This window comes from Anguilla rostrata, chromosome 1 (assembly GCF_018555375.3).
Source record: "Anguilla rostrata isolate EN2019 chromosome 1, ASM1855537v3, whole genome shotgun sequence".
Lineage (NCBI taxonomy): Eukaryota > Metazoa > Chordata > Actinopteri > Anguilliformes > Anguillidae > Anguilla > Anguilla rostrata.
In genome coordinates, this window is record NC_057933.1 from 77,374,660 (window position 1) to 77,385,798 (window position 11,139).

Consider the following 11,139-nt stretch of genomic DNA (forward strand, 5'->3'; position numbering starts at 1 on the left):
ATCAGCTTGGACACAGACTGTCATGACTCAAGAAAGCCCACTCTCACTTTTCTTGTCCTTTCCTCCTCCTCTTCATCTGTCTTCACCCAACCCCCTCCTCGTTTCTCTCTCTGCTAAATAACTCTCTAATGCCTTTCAGTGGAAAGCCAGCTGGAAGGGTATCGTTTTAATGCTTCGCGAAAATGTCCGTGGAAGTGACGACACCCGGTCTGCTCCTCTTCCTCAGTGATGCGGGTGCTGTGGACCACAGGGCTCTGGCTCTCTCTATTTCACCTCTCAGGATGCATATCACTCTCCGGTGACAGCCTCATGGGTTTCATGGGTAGGTGCACACAGCGAAGCGTTTGGTGTTAAATCGACTCCCACAGAGTGCTTTTAACTCCCACAGAGTGCTTTTAACTCCCACAGAGTGCTTTTAGCTCCCACAGAGTGCTTCTCTCCTCCTTGCAGTCGGCAGTTTGTGAGGAGAGTGCCACGCTGTCAATCACTGTCAGGGCACAATCCCCCCCCGCCACACACACACACACACACACACACACACTCATACACTCACACACACTCACACACACACACACACACACACACACACACACACACTCACACACACACACACGGTCACACACTCACACACACTCACACACACACACACACACACACACACACACACACACACACACACGGTCACACACACACACACACACACACACACATCACTCCATTGTTCAAACCTCCTGCCATGGCTGCAGGCTGAACAGGCGAAGGCTCTTTGATTGGATTAAAGGGGTAAAAATGGCTTGTGTCTGAGCTACTGCTCTGGCTGACAGCTGCCTCTTTATAAGAGCTGTGTGTGTGTGTGCGTGTGTGTGTCTGAGTGTGTGTGTCTGTGTGTGACCATGTGTGTGTGACCATGTGTGTGTGTGTGTGTGTGTCTGTGTGTATATGAGTGTGTGTGTCTGTGTGTGTATGAGTGTGTGTGTGTGTGTGTGTGTGTCTGTGTGTGACCATGTGTGTGTGTGTGTGTGTGTTTCTCTCTTTCAGGGGCTTTAATTCTGTTTTTTAATTATTTGGATCTCATGATTTTAATTCTTTCTAAATTTGTTCTAAATTTTGGCCGTGAACCGACGGAAGGATTTACGCGGCGCGGGAAAGGCTAACGCAGCAGTTGTAAGTGCCACTTTACAGACGAAAGGCAGCTCTTTTGGCAGCGGCTGGGGCTTGTTTCCCTGGCACCGGCACCGTAAAGGTCAGGCTCTGTATTCGACCCGCGCGGCCAGGCCAGGGGAGACGCGAAGAGCCCGTTTCTCTGCTTCCTGCTCGGGGTCGGAATCCGGTTACTGGATGACTAATTCTGATTGGCTGCACAATCCTAGGTCATTGGCTGCGCAGTTTTACATCCCAGGTCATTACTGCGAATGGAGAACTGAGAATTTGTATGATACACCTGCCTAAATAAAACTATATAAATCATTCTTCTTAATATTATTATTATTATTATTATTATTATTATTATTATTATTATTATTATTATTATTATTAGTAGTAGTAGTAGTAGTAGTAGTAATGTAGCAGTAGTAGTAGTAGAAGTAGTAAATACCAAATATACTGTACATTGACAAATAATACAGTAACACAGCTTGGCTATGAAGAATAGGACCTGCTGCTCTCATTTAGAGCAATGCTGTGTGTGGTTCTCCTGGGCTGCCTGTGCACACAGTCACACATCAGGAAGCCCAGGGGGATTGTGGGTCGTCTCTGCACGCCACAGTGAGCCATTACCGCCTTAAATGAGATTCCCGCGCGCATTCCAACGCTGCCAGCGCATCTGTGTGCATACACAGCGGAGCGGTGCCTGCCTGTGTGTGCTTACACTGTGCACATACAGAACACGCACGCGCACGCACGCACGCACACACGCACGCTCGCACGCTCGCTCACACGCACGCACAAATGCACACACACACACACGTACGCGTACACGCGCGCACGCACACACCGGTACACATGCAAATGATCGCTCTCACAAAGGCAAGTGCAATTTGTCACACACATACACACACAGGGACACAGACACACCCACACAACACACATCAGTGCACATACAAATGACCGCTCTCACAAGCAAAGGCAAACGCAATTTGTCACACACAGGCACACACATACAAACATAAACACGCACACACACACACACACACACACGCGCGCCTGAGCGCAGACACATGTAAATAACCTGCCTCACTGCAGGGCAAACAAAGGGTTTTTTTCCTCGCAGAAGCATGGCTTAACACACAATCTTCTAGAGCTACTGGACTAGCCTTTTTCTCCTTACCTCTGTGCATGAGCTGCGTCTGTAACCGCATGCTCTAGCTGTTAAACTCCATGCCCTCGTTCCTGCATGCTCTGCATCAGTTATTCCTTGTCTTGTCTGTACCTGCGCCGGCTGTGAACCTGCATGGCTCTGTGTAATTAACACCATGCTCTGTTCTTATACCTGCATGCCTGGTCCTGTTATTCCTATGACCTGCGTCTGTTAACCGCATGCCTGTCTGTTAACCCGCATGCTCTGTGTCTGTTAACCTGCATGCTCTGCGTCTGTTAATTAACCTCCATGCTCTGCATCTGTTATCCTGCATGCTCTGCGTCTGTTAATTAACCTGCATGCTCTGTGTCTGTGAACCTGCAGGGCTCTGTGTCTGTTAATTAACCTGCATGCTCTGTGTCTCTGAACCTGCATGCTCTGCGTCTGTTAACCTGCATGACCTGCGTCTGTTAACCCGCATGCTCTGCGTCTGTTAACCTGCATGCTCTGCATCTGTTAATTAACCTGCATGCTCTGCGTCTGTTAACAATATACATGCAATATGAATGTGCTATATAAATGCAGTGATTCATTCATTCACTCATTCATTCATTCATAAAAGGAAGCCTTGCAGTCTGTGACCCTCGGTCACACAGGTAGAGCGCTTGTCTAATTCACCCGGTCGCCGCGCTGCCGGGACACGCCCAGCTCTGGGACGGCCCGGCCGGGAGAACGACTTTGGATCTTTGCGGCAGGGAGAGTCGGCGGTGCCAAGGCCGTTCAGAGGAGAGCTTTAATTCCGCGGAGTGTGCCCATACTTGTACCGAGGCGCGATAAACCTCGAGGAAATGGGAAGCATTAAAACTTCATAAAACTCTGTAACTTGTCTGCATTATAACACAAATGGCCGGGCCGCATCTTCAAAGGATTTTTAGTACTCAGTAAAATCCTATGATTTGAAGTCATCTAGGGATAGAAATAGGTCTCAGAATAGATATCATTGTTGTGGCCCTTCTTCTGCTTTTTACCCTTCTTTTTATTCTTCTTGTTCCACTTGCTATTGCCGTTGCCGTTGTACTGTTTATGAGTACAAATTCAAAAGGATTATTAAAGGTGATTTATTGTTTAAGAGAGCAAGTGTCCTTCCTCTTAAAACATTAGTGCTGTACTTACAATTTTAAATTACTCTTTGCAAGCTGACACGTTGTAAATAATCATCCTCAGTACTTGTAGCGGTCCGAGCACAGTTCTGAAAGATCAGGTTGCGCTGTGGACAATTCAGAGAGGTTCTCAACGCCTTCCATTTCCCAAAATATATGGGCCTATCCTTCATTATGTCAGTTCATCAATATCAGTGGTTCCCAAACCTCTCCTAGGGGACCCCCAGCTGGACCCAGGTATTTAATGTGTTCCAGCTCAAGCACGCCTGATCAAGGGCTTTATTTGTTGTATCAGGTGTAATCGAGGTGGAACACATCAAATACCTGAATCTGACCTTGGGTGCCCCAGGACTGGATTTGGAAAGACATTTATCCAGACGCTCAACCCCAATCAATCCATCCCTCCGTTCTTTTATCTCTCCATACGGCCAGCCGTCCGTCCAGGCTCCTTTGTTGATCTTTCCATCATTTCCTACCCTGAGCATCGTGCTAGAAGCTCTCACAGAGCGAAAGCAGCTCATAGGCCAGCGCTCGGGGGGGAGGTGAACAGTGCAGTCCTGAAACAGGATGTGTGCTGATCTCTACGGATGGAGTGAGCTGAAGTGGGCCTGTTGTTGACATTATATATTCTTATGGCAGTGCTTCCCAACCCTGTTCCTGGAGATCTACCTTCCTATAGGTTTTCAGTCCAGCCCTAACGAAGCACACCTCATTCAACAGCAAGAGCAGCATTTTCCAACCCTGTCCCAGGAGATCTACCATCCTGTAGGTTTTCATTTCAATTCTAACAAAGCTCACCTCAGTCAACAGCTAGAGCAGGGCTGCCCAACCCTGTTCCTGGAGATCTACCATCCTGTAGGTTTTCACTCCAACCCTAACAAAGCACACCTCACTCAACAACGAAGAATCAGGTGTGCCAAATTAGGGTTGAAATGAAAACCCACAAGACAGTAACACGGTAAAATGTCGAGCGTTAATTCAACTCTACCAGAGCACGCAATTATGAGTCCAACTGGGCCCATATGTACTCTGTAAGAGTTGATTTTCACATATGAACACCGTGTAGATCTCCAGGAACGGGGTTGATAGCCGCTGTCCTATGCTCTTGTGCTCTGCGACAGCTCGCAGCACTATGGCAGGAACAGGTCCTTTTAGCTCACACAAGCAGCGGGACGCTCACCCCGACCCCCCAGACCCCCCCGCGGGACGCCCTGCGACCTCCCTGTGAACGCCCGCGTAAATCCGTGAACCCTTTTCAGTCCAGCTAGGCTACTGTATGTAGGCCAGGGGTGCACAACTCCGGTCCCGGGGGGGCCGGCGCGCATGCTGGTTTTTTATTCCAACCAATTTACCTCAGTTTTAGTTTTTTTGACAGCTCTATTAGACTAGGCTGGTTACACTCCTGGACTTGAGCACAGTACACTCTCTTTAGGATACGCTTGCGGCGTGCAGCTGTAGCTGGCGCCCGTGCGATTTTCAGACCAAGGTGTGATTGAGCTAATCGAATAATTAAGTAAGAGGAGTCGTCGCGAAATCCCGAACGCCCCTGTACGTAGGCGTAGCGTTCTGAAGCGCGCGTTTCGGGTAACTTCACGGGCGGTCCACCGTTACCATTCTTTCACTGCAAAAAAAAAAAAACAAAAAAAAAAACGACGCAGTCAGGAACGTCAGCCGGCAACAAGGAAGTTACAGTTATCTTCCCAGCGACTCGCGCGCTCGGGAGAGGAAGATGTCGCGCGTGCCGCTGTCTCAGCTGGAAAGCGAGATCTAATCACGACTGGATCTCAGCGCAGACGATGGAGACGCACATTAATGCCAGGTGTAAATGTAATCTAGCTAATTCATATTTAGATACAATCTGGATATGATACGCATATTAATGTATCACATCTAGACACAATCTGGATATGATACACACATTAATGCCAGGTGTAAATGTAATCTGGCTAATTCATATCTAGATACAATCTGGTAGTAACACATTGCAGGTGTAAATGTATCTGGCTATCATGCAGTAATGTAATCTGGCTAATACATATCTAGACACAATATGGATACGATACACACATTAATGCCAGGTGTAAATGTAATCTGGCTAATTCATATCTAGATACAATCTGGGTACGTTACACACATTAATGCCAGGTGTAAATGTAATCTGGCTAATTCATGCCAGGTGTAAATGTAATCTGGCTAATACACATCTAGATACAATCTGGATATGATACACACATTAATTCCAGGTGTAAATGTAATCTGGCTAATTCATATCTAGACACGATACACATATTAATGTTTGGTGTAAATTTAATCTGGCTAATTCTTATCTAGACACAATCTGAATACGATACACATGTTAATGTCGGGTGTTATGGGGGGTCATTCTGTTTCAGCGCTGTGCTGTTTACTTGCAGGACAGCTGGTCTACACGCCGGTTTGGTTTCCACCAGTTATTTTGCCCTAATGTTATAAGCAAAGGTCGCTCACTGCAACAGTGCACCATGGTAAAAGGCTTTCGCTGGGGATGTGTGTGTGTGTGTGTGTCTGTCTGTGTGTGTGTGTGTGTGTGTGTGTGCGTAGCCTGTAGCTGTAGCTTGTGATTACTGCTGCTGACTGCTGTGTTTCCCAGCTACAGCCACAATCTCAAACGTCAGATAAAATGAAATGTCTGAGTCAGCCTCCCAACTACTGTGTCCTCAAAGTATGTACTTTTTTTCTAAGCATACTGCATACTGTTTAGTGGGTGTGGGGAAGTATGTGAAAAATATACGTTCTGAGACATTCATTCCACCTTTGCAATGCATCACTTGCGTGTCGTTGTAGTTGTTGAAGGAAAACGTCAGCGAAGATGCAGCTGGTTATTAAAGCAAAGCTGCTCATTATATCTATGGGACCAAAATGGTTGTTCACTTCCTGAAAAAAGTATGCTCCTGAGTATACTCAGCAAAACCCCAGAAATAAGCATACTATCCATGGGACTTTAAGCACACTACATTTAGAGACATTTTGCCTACTTAACAACGCTTGTCCTCGTCCAGTGCGCTTAACAAGTATACCCAGTAGTATTCCACATTCCGAGGTATTATTTTACTGTCTGATCTATTTTAAATAAAATTATGAGTTTGACTGTTGTGTCGGGGTGCTGCATTAAGGCAAGGCAAACGAGTCTACATCCACTAAATGAGCCCCCGTGCAGAACTGCACCGCCAGCTGAGCTCACAAACCCCGCCTCCAAACTGCCGCCAATACCTAGTCCTCACATCACAAACCCCGCCTCCAAAAACTAGTCCTCACATCACAAACCCCGCCTCCAAAACCTAGTCCCACACAAACCGCTCACACTGCGCCAATACCTAGTCCACGGATCCAAACCCCGCCTCCAAACTGCTGCCAAACCTAGTCCTACTCAAACCCCGCTCCAATGCTGCCATACCTAGTCACGATCACAAACCCCGCCTCCACACTGCTGCCAAAACCTAGTCCTCACATCACAAACCCCGCCTCCACACTGCCGCCAAAACCTAGTCCACGGATCACTAGCCCCACCCCCTCATTGCCAGTACCGAGAACCTGGATCACAAACCCCGCCTCCAAACTGCCGCCAAAACCTAGTCCTCACATCACAAACCCCGCCTCCACACTGCCAGATCCAAGTTCCCAGATCACAAACCCCGCCTCCACACTGCCAGCTCCAAGTTCCCAGATCACAAACCCCGCCTCCACGCTGCCGTGCAGTACCTTACGCTCATATCGCTACATCGAAGAGGCAGTTGAGAGCGGCTCGATGACTCGACGCCATAAACACACGCCAAGCTGTTCAACGCTCAGCCGGAGCAGGTGGGCGTGTTCCCGTCAAATTTACCGTGGGAGAACGGTGAGGCTGTGCACCGGCCACCAGAAAAACAGGCTGAGCTTGATACGGTGTTAGATTCTATCTATAAGTAATCAGAGCATTCATTTAGTCAGGAAAATGGCAAGCATTATTGGGCTGAATGGCCTGTTCTCGTCATTATGTTATGTTATATAACGTTCAAGGTGAGTCCAGTACATAAAATGTGCCACTCTGAAAATGAGAGTTGTTGAGAGATTCGCAATATGCGTGTGTGTTTTTTTTATTTTATTTTTTTTAGCTATTAATAGTGCAAACTCTGCACAGCATGGTGTAACTTACTCAGACTTCAGATGTCTCATTCCACTTTAACCCTTTAAAGAGTAGATTTTTTTGGAATTTTTATTTCTTCAAAATTCCAAGTCAGTGTCATAACATTGTTTTCAGTCACCAGTGGTGATTGTTACATCAGCATTAGAATGTTCATTTAAGAACGATCCAATCACAGATTTGTGATCTCATACCTTCAAGGGCATCGCAGAACTCACAGTAAATTTGAATTATATTAGCATGGCAAACATCACAAACTGCAGATCTCGAATATGAAAGAAAAATATAAGAGCAAGGGCTTGTTGTGTTCAGAGCAATCACTGTCACCACTCTGTAGTTCGTCAGCGGGGCTACTCTCAAACATTTTAGACCATAACAAACTGCCGTAGGCTTCAGTGGGGAAACTGCAAGTAACATGAAAAAACTGAATCATAAGGCCCTGATATATATATATATATATATACATATATATATATTGATTGGTATTATCATTACTGTAAATGATACATTCTGAGAGAAAAAAAAAGTTTAACGTTACTTATGTTAATGTGATGGCTCTGAATGATGACGATGATAAAGATGAAGATGAAGAAGAAAGTTTAGTACATTTATGATTGGGTAGATATTTACGTATTTGCGCTTAAATACAGCAGGTTGATTAGACTAAAAGGTAAAGAAGATGTCAAGTTATTTATTGGAGAGACAAAGGGGACATAATAAAACATACGTATCTGTCCACGTAGTCTGTAGTAGTATGGACTTAATGACAGCGCGCGATGGCATTTATTTATTTATTTATTTATTTATTTATTTATTTATTTATTTATTTATTTATTTATTTGTTCATTCATTTATTTATTTATTTTGGTCGTTTTTTCCCCATTAACGTTTGTCACATAACTTTTCCACCTTGACGCGACATGCACACTTTTGGGCTTTGTTCAAAGAATTGAAAAAGACACAACATTGATTGGTTTGCCACTTTTAGTCGATTTTTAAATTTAAAAAAATTAAAAATCCGAAAGTCAGTCGCAGCTTGAAATACAAAACACTCACGCTCCTCTCGAGACAAGCTTAGCCTACTCCTCTCGTCTGCGCGAGAGATATCAGTTATGCCTGTTTGTTCATAAACTTGTGTTGAAGGCCACTGTTTGTGTACGCCCAAGTCACCGTTCACACACTGTAGCCTACAGTACAGTAATTTTGCTTTTTCTGGCTTTGTACCTCCTCATATTTCACACGAAATACTCGAAAATATTCTAACGTTTACATTGCGAAAGGGTCGGTATTCCCTGTAAATTACAACTACAATAAATGTTCAAAATTACGAGGAAATCGCGAAAAAAATTGCACAATAGCCTACCTCCCATTCATTACGGCAGTATTTCAGTTTAGCTACCTCCAATATCTGTTGCATACCTTCTGTTACGACGCGTATTCTTTTATATTTTAGCACTTGTATACCAAGCAGAACGCAATGTTGCATATAAAGACAAACTAGTTATGTGTATTTTAAAACACCCATGACAAAATGTATTCGCAAAACATGTGCAATTAAGCACAGAGTGCCGTGTTTCACTAGCTTGCTCTCGGCGTACTTGGTTAAAAATGAAGAATAAACAGAAAGCACTTCAATGTAAATATAAATGTCCGTTAAAAAATGCATGGGTACGAACGCAAAGCGAACCCAAACTTACCTGCTGAAACCAAAGACAAGTCGAGACAGGTCAGAACCAGCACCAGCGCGGCAGGCAGGGAAAATCTCTCCATCCTTCAAACAATCGGAGGACGTGAAATCCCATTTACTTTCAGGAGGGTGTATTAACCGGGTACCCGCGTGCGATTATTTAGCATTCACGAGTCCACCTCCTGTCTCATGTGAAAACCACGTTCAGACACAGCTCGAAGCGCGCGTCGCAGACGCCCGACAAGCTCGGCAATTCAGTACCTGGGACAGCGCATCCAGAACCGCATTCAACAGCAAGCCAACGGGGGGGCCGTGTGTTTAGCCGAAAGCCCGTCTCCCATTGTTTTACACGCTATTACCGAGGGCTACGGAGCCATCGTTTCACCGAAAAACAACTCTCAAAACGAAATCCATGTTATTGTTTTTGTGTCTGTCGCGGTGAACACGAGGATACGCCAAAGCTTGCTCCAACACATCTGTGCCGCCGAACTCTATTTAGGAGCGCTCGAGCGAGCTCAACTGCTGCAGGACGGAACGCGCTAGCGATGACAGCCAGCACATTCACTCTCGCGCGCCTAGTCAGAAGCACGAGGAGAGCGCACACAGGCACATCACATCGCCTCGCTGCGGACCTCCAGTCTTCCCGGTACTACTTTCGCCTCTGCCAATTTAAGCGCTGCCCGCAGAAATTGCTTTCACATCGACCAATCGGCTGAGTAGCTGTGGTCCTCGAATAAAGCGTGGTACTTCCAAACGTCTGCTGGCTATTTTTGCGTATCACATTCAGTTTAATCTAGGAGGACCCGTGGACATATAGCCCATTATCCTTTTTACGTTCGGATAGTTATATTTTTTTTGGATTTAAGATAGTATTTTTCTGTGCTTTAGCATTCCGTCTTGAATGCATGTATTAGTATACGCATGTAAGTATGTATAAAGTGTTTTGTTTTTTTATTAAAAACTATTATACTTTAATTATGCAAATCTTCATACAGTAACATGCCTATTTACGCAAGAAACAGCCAAAAAATATGATGTTGTAGATACTGTATTAGAACGACAGATGGACACAGGATCCGCGCGGTCTTTATTTCTCTACAGTGCACCTCCAACGAATAGGTTTCAATCGTCCGTGGAATAAAGTTCTCGTGCTGAAAGTGGTTATGGATTTAGGTTGTATTGCCTTCGAAATTTACCGTCCGCGCGCAATTTATGTGAAGCGAACACATGCAGTCAGCGCTTCTTTTGTATTTGCAAAGGGCTCTCTGCCAGTTTCCGAGCCTTTTTTTAACTGTCCAGCTGTGAATGTGTCCAGCACTCAGCCCGCATGCATTTTCTATAATTGGTAAACTCGCCCTCTCGCGACTCTGTTGCTCCGAATCTATATAAATAGATGTGCATCAATAGTTTGTCTTCCCGGCGCAGCAGTTCGAATGAGTCAGTGGGAGTGACTGCGCGAGCATTTCGGCGCGAGCATTTCGAGTCAAGTATCCAGCTGGACTCCACCCGCGCTCAGAGGGAGGCGACGGTTTTTACCTTTCAGTTTCTCCCGAAGCTCTGACCTCTGCCGATTCTTCAGTAATTATTTACGTAATGCAAAATAACGTCTAATAAGACTCATGTATTTATATCCGCGCTGCACAAGTGGCATAATCAATTATTAGCAAAGCATTGCACTAATATTATTGCATACATATTTAACGTTTGTTTGACATGTAAAATCATTACAACAGAGCCGAAATTGATTACACGTGTCTGACATAAAAAACGACAATGTTTTGATGTTTTTCTTTCCTTACCTACACTGGGCAGTAGCTCCTCTCTGATGTTTGTTTCT

The 11,139-nt window shown here is 45.3% G+C and overlaps 1 protein-coding gene across 1 annotated transcript in view; it reads right to left on the reverse strand.

The window, feature by feature from the left end:
* The window catches only part of fndc5a (fibronectin type III domain containing 5a), a 48,905-nt gene extending 38,163 nt beyond the window's left edge, over nucleotides 1–10,742 (reverse strand). The window contains exon 1 of the mRNA XM_064302458.1: nucleotides 9,313–10,742. Within this exon, the coding sequence (XP_064158528.1) occupies nucleotides 9,313–9,385 (73 nt within the window). The 5' untranslated portion in view covers nucleotides 9,386–10,742. The remainder of the gene's footprint in view (nucleotides 1–9,312) is intronic.
* Between the last annotated feature and the right edge of the window lie 397 nt (nucleotides 10,743–11,139).